This window comes from Myotis daubentonii, chromosome 3, assembly GCF_963259705.1.
Source record: "Myotis daubentonii chromosome 3, mMyoDau2.1, whole genome shotgun sequence".
Lineage (NCBI taxonomy): Eukaryota > Metazoa > Chordata > Mammalia > Chiroptera > Vespertilionidae > Myotis > Myotis daubentonii.
Window position 1 is genome coordinate 165,342,278 of NC_081842.1, and position 17,711 is coordinate 165,359,988.

Sequence of the window (17,711 nt, forward strand, 5' to 3'; positions counted from 1 at the left end):
GAATGCTCACGGGGTTCTTAGCCTGTAGTTGACAATTAAAGCATGTGAGAGCTTTAAAAAAAATACACATGCTAACTGTCCCTGGAGATTCTCAGTTCCTTTCTGTATTTTTTCATAATCTACAGATGATTCTGAGGTGCAATAAATGTTAAAAATAAGTTAAACATTGCAATAATTTTAATTCAAATATTCCTAATGTTCAGGTTCTCTTGAAAGGGTATGATAGTTGTTTTGCAGAAGTAGAAATTAAAAGAGGAGATGTATTAACAACCATAATTTTTTTTTTATAATGAATTTCTGTGATTTAAAAGATGGTACTTAATGAATAAATACTATACATATCTAGTTTAAAAAGGCATCTATGTTTATAAGATGGGTGTCTCTAAACTATAGAGGAAAATTAAATTTTGCTTTTCTGAATGTCTGATACACTCAATAAACTAAAATACTCTTATAAAGAGCAGCTTTGTAATAATTATTAGAAACATTATTCCACCAAAGACACTGTAGAACCAAATCTCAGTAATCTTCAGGGAAGATAGTTACATTGACTTCAGGATCATCATCATTTTCAAGTTCTTTATCATTGTCTTCAGTAACACATTTGCCATCTGCTTTTTCTCGGTTTCTTTTTTTCTTATGAGAATATGAATTACTTTTCTTGATGATTTTCTCTTTGGGATATAAGTCAGTAATACTTTCTCTTTCCAAAGCATGTTGTAGGCAGTTGTAAAACCTATAAAGACATAAGTACTACTGTTACATCAGTGTTTTGAAACTGGATGACTGAAATACATCTAGAACTTAAATTATATAAATTTGATCTCATATTAACCTTAATATAAAACGAGTCAAAGAAATAACATGATTTTTGCTTTTATTATTGTTTAATTGTGGAACAGAATATGTTTTCTACTAAGAACAGTCTTGAAAATTGAGTTGGAATCACTTATTTTTTAAAAAAAATATATTTTTATTGATTTCAGAGAGGAAGGGAGAGGTAGAGAGGTAGAAACATCAATGATGAGAGAGAAACATTGATTGGTTGCCTCCTGCATGCCCCATACTGGGGATCAAGCCCGCAACCCGGGCATATGCCCTTGACTGGAATTGAACCTGGGACTCTTAAGTCCGAAGGCCAATGCTCTCTCTATCCACTGAGCAAACGAGGTAGGGCTGGAATCACTTCTTGACAATTTCTATTCTACCTCATGTTCTATTCCACATATACCTGTCAAACAAAGAAGGTAAAAACAATTTTTTTCTTTATAAAAAAAAATCATACATGTAGTAGAAACTTATTTTAGAGAATTTGGAAATAATGTGCAGTTATAAATACAAATAGTGATTCTTAATATTTTTATTCTTTCTAGTTTATTAATGTATTCTGAATTAATGTATTTATACATGTACACATATACCTACCGTCTTTTACACAATTGTGGTATTACATATAGTTTTATACTGTTTTTCAAAGTTTCTTGAAAACATTTTCTATATCAATCAAATGAGCTACAAAATAACACTTTTTTTTTTTTATTTTATTGATTTTTTACAGAGAAGAAGGGAGAGGGACAGAGAGCCAGAAACATCGATGAGACAGAAACATCGACCAGCTGCCTCCTGCACACCCCCCAGTGGGGATGCGCCCGCAACCAAGGTACATGCCCCTGACCGGAATCGAACCTGGGACCCTTGAGTCCGCAGGCCGACGCTCTATCCGCTGAGCCAAACCAGTTCGGCCAAAATAACACTTTTTAATGATAGTATAACATTATGGCATCTACATTGGTTGTAATTTATTTTCAAATTTTCCCTAATACAAACAACAATGTGACAAACATTTTTGAAAACAATGTGATCTGAATTTCTAGCTCTTCCCTGAGGACAGACACCTAGAAATGTAACTACATGGTTAAAGGTATAAACATTTTAAGGTTCTTGAAAAATACTGTTTTCCAGAATGGATACTTAATATGCTTCTAATATTAATACCTGAGAGACCACTTCACTCATATACTGAATATTACCATAAAAATACATGCTTTACTTGAATAGGTGATAACAGTATCTCATTATTTCTTTTTTTAAAATATATTTTTATTGATTTCAGAGAGGAAGAGAGAGGGAGAGAAATAGAAACATCAATGATGAGAGAGAATCATTGATCGGCTGCCTCCTGCACACCCGACACTGGGGATCGAGCCCTCAATCCAGGCATGTGCCCTTGACCGGAATTGAACCCAGTCTGCAGGCTTACACTCTATCCACTGAGCCAAACTGGCTATGGCTCATTATTTTAATCCTCATTTATTTGTTGGCAAGTGAAATTGAATGTTTTGCATTAGCTATTTGAATTATTATTTTTTTAATGTGAATTGTTCTTTTCCTTTACTCATTTTTCTACGGGAGTTTCAGTGTTAAATTCTGTCATCCGATATACTGTTTTCTCCTTGAAAATTGGGCTTCGTTTCTTTTCTGCTCCCACATTAACACCTGATAAGATGCTGCCTGATAGTGGCCTTCAGCATATGTGGGAGGCATCGAGGTGGCAAATGTGCTGCATGTGCTTCACACCAGCTTGTCCTGGGAATGCTGAGGCTGGCTAATTCCAACCTCTCTGGTCCCGATTTTTTCATTTATAAAATTGGACATTATCCTGTATCTAGAAGGGTTGTCAGAGGTTATAGAGCAGGGGTCCTCAAACTACGGCCTGCGGACCACATGCAAATACTAATATTGTATTTGTTCCCGTTTTGTTTTTTTACTTCAAAATAAGATATGTGCAGTGTGCATAGGAATTTGTTCATAGTTTTGTTTTTTTTTAAAACTATAGTCCGGCCCTCCAACTGTCTGAGGGACAGTGAACTGGCCCCCTGTTTAAAAAGTTTGAGGACCCCTGTTATAGGGGATACATGTAAGTACCTAGCACAATGCCTGGCACAGAATAAGTTCTCTATAATGACTATTTTTATAGATGATAAACTCCATGAGACCAAGACTCCCCATCTATCTTGTTTTTTGTTATATTCTTAGCATACAGTACAATGCTAACACATTCAGCAAAAATATGCCAAATAAGTGAATAAATACCTTTCAAAAAAGGTAACTTATTAGCCTAGGTCCCAAATTAGAAAGCCTGGGAGGTTGAGACCTCCCTTGTTCTCTCATCGCAAATGAGAAATCCATCATAGGGATCTTGTCATGCTTGTGTGTCCTATTTTAATGGGAGACTATGACAGGAAGTTTTTGACATCTACAGAATAGATTGCTATTTGGACCAATTTTCTTCTTTCTTTAATTCAATGAACAGGCTTAGTTCTACTTGCAAAGGCTCTGAAATATCCCTAAAAAAACCTAAGATATCCACCTATTCCCAAATACTCCACACAAGTCTAATTATACCTAACATGATTGCTACACAACCTGTCCATATTTCAAGAACTTAACATACTCAACACTCTACCCGTTGATATCTAGCACTAAGCCTGGCATAATAGGTGTTCATAGATATTACTTCAATGAGTAAATCAATCTCAATGGTGGAGGTATAATAAAAGGAAAAACTGTACAGTAAGTGTTACAAGCAAAAGGCTTTGAAAAACATTAGCTGACATACAATTCTGTAGACTCTGTTCCGTGGTAACCTCTTCATTAAATGCATCCTGTACATCTTTACTGAACTGAAACTTGGCTCTCCCACGAAGACACCATTTGCCCTTCATTCCTCTCAAGTGGAGACTGCTGACTCCACCACCACAGAGTTGAGACAAGGTCAGAATTCAAATGGCTCACCAAAACTTTGCCAGACTAAACTCCTGCATCTTCCCCTTATGTCATCTACCAAAATTCTGTTCAGTCCCTTATGTTTATGAAAACTTCTACACTTGGTTTGATCTCTCTAGGTCTGACCATCATCCTGGGTGACTTCAATGACTGGTTTTCGTCTCATCTTCCAATCTGCCTATTTAGAATAGCTTAATATAATGACCCAACAGAATGACTTATTTAATCTAAAACACAAATGCAAGCATGCCACAAAATGGTGAGAATCATCCTTGCTGATCATAAGAGGCTATCCATGATATGCAACTTCATCTTCTATCATTCTCCACCCAACCCTGTACGTTCGACTCAGGCAACCATATTTTTTGTTGTTGTTGGTTTTTTTCTTGACTATATTCTATTCCTATAAAATTATAGATAAGATTAAATTGCTCTTTTATGACCACAGAGAATTAACGGCTTGTGTAAAATATCTTGTCTATCACACATAAAAAAAGGAATTAAAGAGGAACAAGTGCCTTACTTTAATCTTCCACTAAAGAACCTAAGAATTCAAAGCTACATCCTTCAGGTACCACAAAACAACTGGTAAATGGAACAAAGACACTTTTGTGCTAAAAGCCAAGAATAAAAACTTCAAATACTTTCTCCTTTTCCTTTTTTAAGGGAACTTTCAAAAAGTCTTTTGGGAAACTATCTTACACATTAAGTCAGAAATTTGTTTTTCAATTGCATGCTCTCCACTCATTCTATGATCCTCTACACAGCATTCTAAAGTTCACTTCTCAAAGTGTAATTTCCTCAGCTCTCACAGGCAACAAAAAGAGCTTGGAGTGTAAAAAGAAATGTATACTCAGGCAACTGTTTCTTTTCTTTCCTGAAAAGAAAATCAAATTGTCCTCAGTTTTTCTACCTCTGCTGTCAAGATTATCATGCCGCAGGGCAACTTGTACTCAGTTCTCTTCATTAGAGAACTTTTCCGGCCAGCGCTGTGAAAATGAATCCTTGTCTTTCAGATCAATTTCAGGACCACTTGCAATAAAAAGCTGATATTTCTTTGACTTCTGAAATAGGAAGGAAAATTTAATAAAATCTAGGCACAATTTCATACCTTTTCGGCTTCCATTATTCCTAAGTAACAAAGAAGGCTATTTTCATATATTATGCATTTAGATTTTAACTAAGCTCTAGCATTTTTATTTAAAAACATGTATGCAATGGCCTGTCTCAGGTGCTGGAAACAGAGGTAAGGAGGGCAGGGTCTAACGGTAGCTGCAGAGCTGTAAGGACACGTTCAACACACCATGAGAAAGATAAATTAAAGTGGGAGCACATGGGGGCACTTTGCTCCAAGTGAGATCATGACAAGCTCTTTGGTAAAAACCCAGTGCCTGGTCCCAGTTGCAAGGGCGAATGCAAAGCTGATTGGGTGATGGGAGTGGAATTATGGGAGGACAATTGGAGGGGAAAGGATATTGAGGGAAAAATTATCAGAATAGAAAAATATATATTTTTTCACTTTACATTATTTACCTTTCTGATCTTAAGTATACAGGGAAATGTACAAGTTGTTTATTTACCTGCTTTAGTTCCACTTTTAAAAATAAGACTAGTGCCCTCCCTCCCTAGCTGTTTTGGCTAGGTGGACAGAGCGTTGTCCTGCAGACTGAAGGGTACCAGGTTCGATTCCTGTCAAGGGCATATGCCTGGGTTGTGGGCTTGATCCCCAGTGTGGGGTGTGCAGGAGGCAGCCAATCAATGACTGTCTCTCATCATTGATGTTTCTATCTCTCTTTCCCTTCCCCTTCCTCTCTGAAATCAAAAAAAAAAAAAAAAAAAAAGACTAGCAACTCTGGGGAGTCTATGACATCTGCTATCCTGACTCCTCCTTCTCTTCTGCCATTTCTAATCTGTTTGGGTTGATATTCTGCAGTATCACACCCATTCAGCCCGTTACTCAGGGACCATGTAGCCAGAGCCTGCTCACCTCATGTCTCAGCCACCTTCCATGTGTTCCAGAATGAGCATCCGAAGGCTCTGAAGCCTTAAAAGAGCACACGGATGGAAAAAGTCCCTTAACTAAGTTCAGCAAACATTTATTAACCACTATTCTTATGAAACTGTCCTTGCTTTGGGGAACTCTATATGTGTTAACTTTTAAACTCCTTTATTGTTTATGATTAATTCTATAAATACTTATTGAGTTTCTACCATGAGCCAGGCACTATGTAAGGTTTTAGGATAAGATACAGAGAGATATTTTGTGCGTGCGCATGCGCGCATGTGTGTGTGTGTGTGCGTGCATGCGTGTGCAGTTGGTTGTGAGGGAGAAGTCAGTCCTATCTGCAGTGTGACCATGTAGTGGAAAAATAAGGTATATATGTAATTAAATAATTGCAAGTCAATATGATTCATATTTCTGTTTTCCACTGAGGCATAAACTGTAATGATACTGGTAAATGATAATATGAATCTGAACCAAAGAAATTGCTTTGGGGTTGAGACTAGGCTAAGAAAGGGATTAAGGAAAGACTGACAGGATATTTTAGTTACATATCTTCAAAAAATTATTGGGTATATGGGCCTATGACTTGGGGAAGATTTGGAAGACCCATCAGTATACGGGGAAGTAGCTGAAGCTATGGGCCAAGGAAGAGAATCCTAGAGTACAACAATATTTTAACAATAGGTAGAATAGTAAGAAAAATCCAGAAGGAAGCTAAGAAGGAAGGGATGCAGTTATCAACTGGTATATGAAAAAAAGCTCAATATCACTAGTCACCAGAAAAATACAAATCAAAACCAAAATGAGGTATCAACTCACCTGTCAGAATGGTCATTATTAAACACATACACACACACAAAAACAACACACACATACAAAAAGACAACATATGTTGTAAGGATGTTGAGAAAAGGGAACCCTTGCTCATTGCTGGTGGGAATGTAAAATGGTACAGTTCCTGTGGGAAACAGTAAGGCGGTTCTTAAAAAAAATTAAATGTAAAATTACCATATAATCCAGCAATTCCACTTCTGGGTATACACCAAAAGATTCAAGAGCAGGGACTCAAACAGATATTTATACACCCATGTTCATAGCAGTATTATTCACAATAGTGAACAAAGAAAAATCTGAATGTCCATTGACAGATTAATCAATATATAAAATATGGTATATAAATACAATGGAGTATTATTCAGCCATAAAAAGAAATGCAATTCTGACATATGCTACAACATGGATGAACCTTGAAGACATTTTGCTAAGTGAAATAAGGCAGACACAAAAGGAAAAAAATTTTAATTCCACCTATATGAAGTATTTAAAATTCAGAGAGAGTAAAAATAGAATAGTGATTAATAGGGGCTTGGAGCTTGGAGAATGGGGAATTATTGTTTAACTAGAGGCCTGGTGCATGGATTCGTGCACTGGTGGGGTCCCTCGGCCTGGCCTGCAGGGATTGGGTGTCAGCTGACACGGGCTCTCCGACATTCCTGAAGGGGTCCTGAATTGTGAGTGGGCGCAGGCCAGGCTGAGGGACCCGAGCGGTGCACAATCGGAGCCAGGGAGGGAATGCAGGAGGGCTCCAGGGCGTGTCTGGCCCATCTCATCCAGACCCTATCCACTGGATCCCAGCAGCAAGCTAACCTACCGGTCGGAGCATCTGACCCCTGGTGGTCAGTGCGCATCACAGCAACTGGTCAAACGAATGGTTGGACACTTAGCATATTAGGCTTTTATTATACAGGATGGGTATTGAGATTCAATTTGGGATGATGTAAAGGTTCTGGAGATGGATAGTGGTGATAGGTGGTTACATTACAATTTGAACGTACTTAATGGCACTGAACCATACACTAAAACGGTTAATATGGTAAATTTTGTTATGTATAGTTAACCACAAAAAGTTAAAAATAAATAATAATGAAGAACACTCAACCACTGAAATAGACTTATTTACTTCTCTCCAATTTACTTCATTTTTATCAACCATATTACATGCTAATATATTCAGCCCTTTTATTCTATTCTTTATTGAACATTTATTTTTCTTATTACATAGTTGGTAAAAAGAACATGGCTATTTTCACTGTGCTTATAGCCAAATGGTGGTTTCATCTGACCCAAGTCAGTCCTGTCCCTTATAAACTGAATCAAAGACAGCCTTCCTCTGGTAATTGGTAAGTAGATCTCCAAACTTTACATTTTTTACCTAGAATTCATTATGTACAAAATTATCTTACTTTTCCCAATAAAAGGGGCTTGGAAATTAGTTTTCACAAACAAGACCTTTTATCTATTAAAAATATTTTAGCCTTTGGCTTTGATTTTTCACATTGGCAGAAAATTTCTTGTTGATGAAATATTACTCATTTGGATCTTGACTTTTAAAAATTCTCTTATTATAGCTATTTTAATTGTGAAACTTTGGTCCTATGACAAACCAATTTTAGTACTCGATGTCTGATTGCAGAGCTCATCACCTTCAGTATTTATTCTTTTTTTCTGTTTTCAACATCAGAAGAGTAACTTTTTCTCTGCATTTGGTTGAAAGTACAGCTGTTCCCAAAGGAGCTCCCTAATTTGTACAGCCTTTCTGAATTCACTTGTAATCTTCTAATCAGTATCTTAAGACACTTTTTACCCTTCTTTAATTTTTCACTGATTTTACGTGATGAGCATGGCTCTCTTGATAGCAGCATGCACACTGTAATCTCAAAACATATCTTTGAGTCAGTGGATTTAAAGCATAATTTGATTTTATAGCTGGTGAACATGACTCAATTAACTTCACCAGGTGTACTAATATAGTTACTTGATCTTGGGCTATATTTATAATCTTGTTGAAATTCAAGTAAGGAAACAGAAAAACTGATTTGCTACCTCCTATGCTTATCAACAACCTCACCAGAATACTACAGAATGGATGCGGTAAGTGTTTGGAATGGTGCCAATAAGTACCTACATAGAGTTCAAACACTACAGTCTGGTGGGATGACTGGGGACTCTTCAGTTGCTTACTTGAAATTATTACTTTATTTAGAATGTTTGTTCAAAGTATTTTGTGGCCAGGTAACCTAGCCTTTTCTCAGCCACAGCTCTCTTAGAAAATTAAGCTAATGCCTTGAGACATCCACTGTATATAATAATTAATTTCTCTCCAATGTATTGAGAATGGGACAAGTACCGTTGTTGGGAGAACTGAGAAATAGTCACTTGAATAATTTTGTGAATCCTGTTGTTCAAATAAGGAGCCCTGGTTGAGAAAGCCTGGATGGTGATACTGATGTGATTATTGGTTTACTCTCTTCATGTGTCATTGAATAAGAAGGGCTATTGGATCCGGAGAATCCATGACACAACAGGGCCAGAACTAATCATTACAGGGATGCTATTGAATATATACTAAAATTGTTCTTTAAGATAAGTATTTCCCCCTAGTTAGATATAAGAAAAACAAAGCCAAGGGAGTTGAGTAAGTTGTGGTAGAATCTGGATCTGAACTCAGTTCTAGCTCCAGAGAAAAGATCTACCCCTTTCCACCATGAGACTGCCACCATCAGCACTTCCAGCCTTAGCTGCTTCAAAGAAAATTCTAGGTATTAAAAAAAAAAATTTAAGCAGGCAAGTTAAGCAGTAGGATTGCTTTGTATTTTACAGATAGGATTCTGATGGTGATATGGAGAATCACTTAGCAGAGAAACACACTAGAAGCATTTTACAATGAGACAAGTGAATATTGCAATTGTCTTGAATGAAGGAAGTGGCAGATTGGGAGAGAAAATGATTCAAGAGTTACTTGGGTAGAGATTGACTGATTAAGAGGTGGCCAAGGGAGGTGGGAAGAAGGGGAAAAGGGAATTATAAATGATATCAAGTTGGCCAATACTACTTGAGATGCACATCTTGTTGATGGTAGGTCAGTGGTATTATCCTATACTAGGGGCCCACAAATTTGTGCACCTTGAAAGGAACTGTGGACCGTGAGGTTGAGGTGGGCACAGGGGCAGGTCTCGGCCCATCCTCTGCACCCCCCCGGCCCCTCCCGCCGCAGCCCCCAGTCCCGTCTGCCGGCAGCCCCACTCCCACCTGCTGACGATGCCGGCCCCATTCGCACCCGCTGATGGCGTAGAGTGATTGGGGCTGGCGCCAGCAGCGGGTGTGAGCGGTGACTGCTGCCTCGATTGCCCCTCAGGAGCAGGGGAGGTGGAAAAGCCTTAAGGGGCTATTGGGGCAGGCAGCTGCTGCTCGCACCCACTGATGGTGCCAAGTGATCGGGGCTGGCGTCAGGTGCTGGCAGTGGGTGTGAACGGTGGCTCTGGTGCTGGCAGTGGGTGTGAGTGGGGCCAATGTTGGCAGCAGGTGCAAGTGCCAGGTGGGACTGCGGTGCGCAGGAGCAAATAATTTTCAGTAACCAGCAGAGGCTCGCCCGATGACAGCGACCGGTGCCCTGCCTTGGTCTGGTGCCCCCACTCACCTGCTCCACCATCCGCTGTGGCTAACGCCCGCCATGTTCCACTCTCTGCAGCCTACTGCCAACGCCTGCCATGGTCCACGTGCCTCCTGGTGGTCAGCACATGTCATAGTGACTGGTTGTTTGGTTGTTCTGCTGTTTGGTCTATTTGCATAGTAGGGTTTTGTATGTATAGATAATAAAAGGCTAATATGCAAATCGACTGAACTGCGGAACAACTGGTCGCTATGACAAGCACTGACCACCAGGGGGCAGGAGCTCAATGCCGGAGCTGCCCCCTGGTGGTCAGTGCGCACCCATAGGGGGAGCGCTGCCCAGCCAGAAGCAGGCCTAAGCTGTCAGTCAGACATCCCCCGAGGGCTCCCGGGCTGCCAGAGAGCACAGGCCGGGCTGATGGATGCCCCCCGCCCCCCGAGTACACAAATTTCATGCACTGGGCCTCTAGTCCTTATATAAGAAAGGCAACATAATAGTCACTTCTGTATATAAAAAACTATTCTTAGAAAAAAGTTTAAAAAAGAAAGCACTGTAAAAATTTTATTCATCCTAAGTGAAATTTAAGAACAGGAGAAGTATAAAGATGTGAACTAATAGCCATAATCTTTACTACTAGGACAATTCTGGCAATGCTAGATCTAATCCATGATAAGAGATGGGTAGTAAACTCACCAGAGGTGTAAAATATTTATCAGGCTAAAAATTAACCAGTCTGTATTCTCCTAAAAAGGAGATTCTGGGTTAGGTCATCTCCAGGGGATCACACCAAGGGGCAGTGTGCACCTCTTCCATGGTTGCTTTTAACTTGATCAGTTATGGTCCCCATGGCTACTGGGCTTTCCTACCTGAGTGATTATGTTTAGCTCCTTTATACCCATTGCTGGCAGTCAGTCGTCCCATTCTCCTCCATGTAGCTTATGCTCCCATTTAGTACCCATTACAGTCTGGCCTACTTTCATCTACTATTACTTTAATCATCTTTTTATTATTCATGATAAGGCTATAAACAGAAAAGCAGTTGGGAGTCTAAACTGAAGTGTATATTAATATTTTCAAAGATGATCTAGGCATAGAAACATAACATAAAAATATCTAATTAATGTACCTTTCAATTCTCTTCTTGTTTTCCTCCATTTTTTGATTTGCTATCTCTAACAGGAAGTCGATATATTCCTCTGTCACCATCAGTTTTCCCTTATGGCTTAATGGAACTTCTAAGCCATGTGTGCTCCGGACAGCCTTCAAGGAACAAGCAATTCAGACATGATGATTCATGTGCTAGAGATACTGAAGATAACTAAAGAAAATTCCAAGTTAGGGTTGTGTTTAAACATAGTTTAGCTCCATTATAGCATTTAGGTTTGTGCTTTGATATAAGTTAGCTAAACACAGTTGGATCACAGGAGATTAAATAGATTTTCCCTTCATGTAAAGTCATTTCTAAAGAAAGTCATTCTACACATTATTTTTCAGAGAAGCAGATACTATCAAAGAAGCCAATAACTTTAACAGTTTCAATTTCACTAAAGCTTAGAAAGTTTTAATAGACTATTTAAAGAAAAGAAATAAATGAAATCTCAACAGAAGCTTCAAGGGAAAATCAAAATGGACTGGATTTGAAAGAGCCTCTTAGTGCTGCCTGAGCGGAGTGCAGTAATAAGAATAAGCCATGCCCGTTCTATCTCACAAAGTGGCTGCTTTCTTGATGCTTTAGGGCCAACCTTAGTAATCCTGTTGATGAAATAGTCAGCACGTTACAAGCAAATCCAAACACTGGATATAGATTAAGAACAACAACCAAAACTATCATGAGGAATAAAAATAAATTCAATGAAACTTTACTGAGTATCTGCAATGTAGGCCCTATGTAAGATGTGAAGGTACAAGATGAATATAACATGGTTCCTTTAAGAGCTTACACTTTGAAATAAGACATAAACACGTGAACAAAAAATTGTAACACAACATAGGTGCTATGACAGGTGGAACACAAACGTGTCCGCCCACGTGCACTTGAGTGTGCACACGCACAAACCATTAAAGAAATGTAGAAGAGATACAACTAAATGAGACAGGCCTCAGTTTCGTGGGAAGGTGGGATTTGAGTTGGGATTTTAAAGGATAAGTTCAATTTTACCACATGTAAAATGGGGGAGGAACAACTTATTTATAGTTATGGAGACATGACAGAGCACGATATATTTTTTATTTGGCTGGAATATAAGTATGCTAGCAGAAGAGCATCAACAAGGTAGATGGAAAGTAGTTTGGGTAAGGCCTTGAATATCAGGGAAAATATTTGGAGACCCTCACTTTTTCAAAAGGGGGGATTCTGAGAGTACTGGGTGGAGGGACTGAAGAAGATGGACAGCAAGAAGACCAGTCAGGAGCCCACTGTAAAGGCAGGTGAGGGGCACTGAGGGCTTAAGTAGGGGCAATGACAGAGGGCTTGGAGAGGTGGACTCAGGTGTGAGATATAAGAGGCAGATGTGATAGGACTTGTAACTAATTGAATATGGAAGACAAAGGAGAGGAAGGTAGAAGAATGGCTCTGTTCTTGCTAGGTCATCAGATGCAGCAGGGAATGAGATGGGGACACAAACCAGTACTATGGGCTTTGCTTTTCTAGTTAGTCATGCTTTACAAGGGTCTTCTTTTTTCCCTAAATTTAAAATGTATGTATTTTTTATTGGTATTAGGAAGAGAGGAAGAGAAACGGAGAAAGAAATATTGATGTGAGCAGGATAGAAAATAGGAAAGGCTAGGGAGCTAGAATGGAGGACAATCTGAAACTAGTTCAAGAGCAAATAATACATGTCCTGCCAAACAATAAATGCAATCAGTAAATACTACAGCAGATCAGAATAAGGCAAATTTACCAGGGGCTAGCTTGGCCAGGAAAAGGCTAAGGGAGGATGTGGAGCTTAGAAGGCGCCTTAACGATTACCCAGTCCAGGGATCAGCAAACTTTTTCTGAGAAAGGACAGATAGTAAACATTTTCAACTTTGTGGACCATATAGTATCTGGCATAACTACTCAATTTTACCACTGTAACACAAAAGCAATCTTAGACAGTGATTCATCCAATTGGTGTAGTGGGATCCGACACCGCTGTGGGCTGGACTTGGCCCTACGGCAGTAGTTTGCTGGACCCCTGGTATGGCTAAGAAAATTCAGGCCCTGAGGGAGCTTACCCAAGTTCATTTAGCATAGCCGGGGGCCAGCCAGTATTTGTGCAGAGGACTTTAGATCCCCTGTCTGTGATTCTTTCCATGGTATCATGGTGCTTATTAAATTGGGGCTATTTAAGATGAGGAGGGCACAGAGAATCAGGTTAAAAGTGGGAGAGTATACAGTACTATGAAATAAGACCGCAAATGTACATCTAATATCTCTGGGACTTTGCCCTGCAGGAATAAATAAGTCACTGAAGGTTTCTAACACAGAGAATGGCAAGAAGATCTGAGTCAGGAGATACTAAAGGCAGGAGTCTAAGTACAAGTCTAAATTATTTCAATAACCTGGATCACTTCATGCTCAAAGAATTACTTTTTGCCAAAAGGTATCTTACCAACATTGTCTTTCCTCTCTTTCCCACTGTTATGCCAGAGTTCCTGAAACCAGAATCTATTGCCACCGAATGCTGTAAAAAAATAAATTTGTTAGATTCTGATAACCTGACTAATCAGACAAACCGTTAAACTCTACAAACTGCAGAAACATATATAACCCCAAACCTACAGTTAATTAAAAACTACTTAATTAAACTACTGCATTAAATTTTGGCAGAAGTTGTACGGCTTAAGATTAAGTCTACCCACATACTAATAAATTCAAGCATAATTACAAAGTTTTACCAGAATCTGTGCATCCTGCAACTCTCGACACTGCACATGAAGAATAAGGGGTTCGAATTTCAAAGTGGCATCACCATTCGCTTTTTTCAGAGCTGCAATCTAAATAAAAAATGTTAGTATCAGACACAAATATATGATCCTCTTCTTTTGAACCCAGGACTTTTAGATTCCTCCAGCATCCTGTTCCCGAAATAACTTTTCACTCGGCTTTCTTGGTCCTTTCTCCAAAAACTTATTAATCTGTTTATTCTTTTAAAAGACTTGATTTCTAATTCTCCCATATACCTGCTGTATCATTCTTTCTGACCACGTTTTACAAAAGTAAGCTATTACTGTATTTAATTCCATAACAGATTTTTCCATTAAGGAACAGGGATGTAAAGACTATAGTAGAAAGTCTGTTTAAATAGTTGTTAGACAGAAGTTGGACTGTTATGTCTGAGCTAGAATTTATATAGGGCAGTTGTTATTTCTGTTTGCCTAATATTCCTGGGCAGCATCCTCCCTCTTTCACACGGGACTGTTAATAATGGCCCTGTCACTCATCACTCCCACTATCATAATATCAGAGATGCCAAGTGCCTAGGTCTGATCAAGGCTAGCATTCCATTCTATTGGCAAAAATAACTGTTCTCGGGGGATGGCTCAGAGTCCTTTAGGAATGGTACATGAATCTTCTGAAGTCTTTTTCTGCTGGGGTTGCTAGTAGCTAACTTTCCTGACACAAAGATAATCTGTAGCAGAAGAGAATAAGGACAAATATGCACAGAGAATTAGTACCCAAGGAAGGAGATGAAAGTTGAATGAGTACCCATAGGACAACATTTGAGCACCTGAACCAGTAATGTACATGCCTGATTAACACAAACTTATATGAACTCATTTAAACATTTCAATTTAGGCAACTAAATCATCCAGCATGATACAAAGATTTTCAAGAAGCAATTCAGGTAATGTATAATTTATTTATATTAGTATAATGGTAATCTATCTATTCTAATAAAAGGGTAATATGCTAATTAGACTGGATAGACTGGACGTCTTCTGGACAAAGCCACGGTGGCGGGGGCTGAGGCAGAGGTGATTAGGCATGATCAGGCCGGCAGGGGAGAGTGATTAGGAGAGATTAGGCTAGCAGGGGAGCAGTTAGGGGTATCAGGCAGACAGGCAAAGGGGTTAGGGGCGATTAGACAGGCAGGCAGAGACGGTAAGGGGCTATCAGGGAGGCAGGCAGAGGCGGTTAGGGGTGATCAAGCAGGCAGGCAGAGTGGTTAGGGGTGATCAGGCAGGCAGGCAGGTGAGTGGTTAGGAGCCAGCGGTCCTGTATTATGAGAGAGTGCAGGCCGGGCTGAGGGTCCCCCCCCCCCACACACGAATTTTGTGCACTGGGCCTCTAGTATATATATATAAAGCCTAAGCAACCCAACGACTGGTTGCTATGACGCACACTGACCGTCAGGGGACAGATGCTCAATGCACAGGATTGGGCTCCCTCCTGTCTGGATCGGGCTTGTGGGGATTGGGCCGAAACTGGCTATCCGACATCCCCTGAGGGGTCCCGGATTGCGAGAGAGTGCAGGCCAGACCAAGTGACCCCACTGGTGCACGAATCCATGCACCGGGCCTCTAGTACATAGATAATGCTAATGACTTATTCCTGGCTCCCTTTCTCCCTTTTCCTTCCATGATTTGTACCAGGTTACTGAGTTATAGAATAGCTGAAATAAAATTCAATCTTTGGATCCAATATGTGTCCGATATCCATGAACTCTCTGCTATGTCCAAGAGGATGTGTTGTGTCGAGCGGCTGTAGTAATGCTTGCATACATATTTTTACTTTTATCTCCCACAACTCAGAAAAACCATCATAATGAATTCTCTTTAGGCTTTATGAATAATATTCAGGCATTATAATTATGCACAAAAATCACCTTAAATTTTCTATTTTTCACCTGTATTTAAAGTGACTGCGAATTAAAAAGTGTGATTTCTTTAAATTTACATATAAAAACTTACCACATCATCTTTTACACAAGGCTTGTGTGTAACTAGGAGCCAGCAACAGTTTTGTTTCTGAACCTCAAAGCCATTTATATTCTAAAATAAAAAAATAACATAATCTAACGTAATCATATATTTACAAAAATAGCAAGTACAGTGAATACATAACATATTGTAGGCTTTCTTAAATTAATAATCCCAAGTGGTGATTTTTAAATTAACGACCCCATTTTCTCTACACCAGCAATTTTCAACCTTTTTCATCTCATGGCACACATAAACTAATTACTAAAATTCTGCAGCACACACACACACACAAATTATATGTTTTGCCAATCTGAAAAAGCAACAACCAGGTGTAGTTTTGATTCATTCACACCGACGGCTGCTGTTGTGCTGGCTGTTGTCATTTTGGTATTTAACAACCTCAGGGGAAAAGAGGTCAGTGCCCCTGACTAGCCAGGTCGTGCATGTTTTACAAATTAGTGCGGCACGCCAGGGTGCCTGTCGCTGAAGATCCCTGCTCTTTATGGTCCTCACTTCATGACCCAGGGAGGGCGTGAGCTTAGATAACTGTCCTCCAGCCACACGGCCAGGAATTCCCAGAACCGGGCTGGAATCGACGCGGCATCACGCCACAGCCTCAGGGCTTCGCATCTCACGATAGATAGAAATAGATAGATAGATTAGATAGATAGATAGATAGATAGATAGATAGATAGATAGATAGATAGATGATATGATAGACACTGTGCTTGCTTCCTCTGAGAGCAGCGATGACGGAGCGGCCGCCGGGAGGCAGGGGCCACCTTAACCCGGCCACGCCCCCCCAGGCCCGCAGGCCGCGGTGCAGCAGCCGGCCGCGCCAGGCTGGCGTCTACGTTCCCTTCGATTTGGGAAAATCACATGCTCAGCCCTTGCAACTGCAGGTCACTCCCGGGCTGTCACTCTGGGGTTTGTGAGAATGGCGGACTAGCAGGCCCCGCGCTACACCTACAGGATCAGACTCCGGACTTTCCAAAGATCTGCAGGTGACTCACAGACACACTCACGTTTTTAAGGCCCTGGTCTAATCCAACTTCTAAATTTCACCGATAAAAAAGCCGAGACCACCCACTAGGACACACACAAGCAGGCTGCACCGGGGTGTCGCCCGGGGTGGGTTCCCACTAGCGGGCAGGCGCCGCCGGGAGGGCACCGAGCAGGCTCACCGCATCGAGGAGGAGGATGCGCCCCGCGCAGGAGCTGGTGGTGAAAAACTGTTCTCGCCCATTCAGGAGCTGCACGAGCTCGGCCACATCCTCGTCCACGCTGCCCTTCCGGCTGAGGTCCGCCTTGCCCAGACACTGCGCCTTCCATCTGCTGAACTCCGCGCGGCGCTCCATGCGGGGAGGGATTTGGGGTCTGCACTATGCCGGCGGCCCTCGCCCGTCCTGGGGGCAGCCATATTGGAGCGACGGGTGCCGGGAAGGGCCAAACTTCCGCGGCGTCGCGCTCTCGGGAGGCCGTGTCCTGGGAGCAGCGGGGCGGGCGCGCGGGGCGGAGCCGGGATCGTGGGAGCCGGCCAGGCCCGCCCCCTCTTCGGTGGGG

General features: G+C 40.7%; 1 protein-coding gene across 2 annotated transcripts; it reads right to left on the reverse strand.

Moving 5' to 3' along the window:
* Positions 1-259: 259 nt before the first annotated feature.
* TYW3 (tRNA-yW synthesizing protein 3 homolog) lies at positions 260-17,608 on the reverse strand. 2 transcript variants are annotated; one of them, XM_059689169.1, is made up of 6 exons: positions 17,333-17,607; positions 16,137-16,217; positions 14,121-14,219; positions 13,835-13,906; positions 11,368-11,501; positions 260-736 (listed from the first exon to the last, which is right to left on the reverse strand). In XM_059689169.1, exons 1-6 carry the CDS (start codon positions 17,504-17,506, stop codon positions 520-522), a joined length of 777 nt encoding a protein of 258 aa, XP_059545152.1. In that variant the 5' UTR covers positions 17,507-17,607; the 3' UTR covers positions 260-519. The 2 variants fall into 2 exon arrangements, with proteins under 2 accessions (XP_059545152.1, XP_059545153.1); XM_059689170.1 differs by lacking the exon at positions 13,835-13,906 and having other exon boundaries at positions 17,333-17,608.
* Between the last annotated feature and the right edge of the window lie 103 nt (positions 17,609-17,711).

What these genes read in the sequence shown, in the direction of transcription:
- TYW3 (XM_059689169.1), bottom strand. Translation starts at nt 17,506, where the DNA reads ATGGAGCGCCGCGCGGAGTTCAGCAGATGGAAGGCGCAGTGTCTGGGC. An exon ending in GCATCCTCCTCCTCGATGCG is followed by an intron (nt 16,218 to 17,332) that starts GTGAGCCTGCTC and finishes TTTTTATTTTAG; the next exon opens with AATATAAATGGCTTTGAGGT. An exon ending in AACAAGAAGAGAATTGAAAG is followed by an intron (nt 737 to 11,367) that starts GTACATTAATTA and finishes ATGTCTTTATAG; the next exon opens with GTTTTACAACTGCCTACAAC.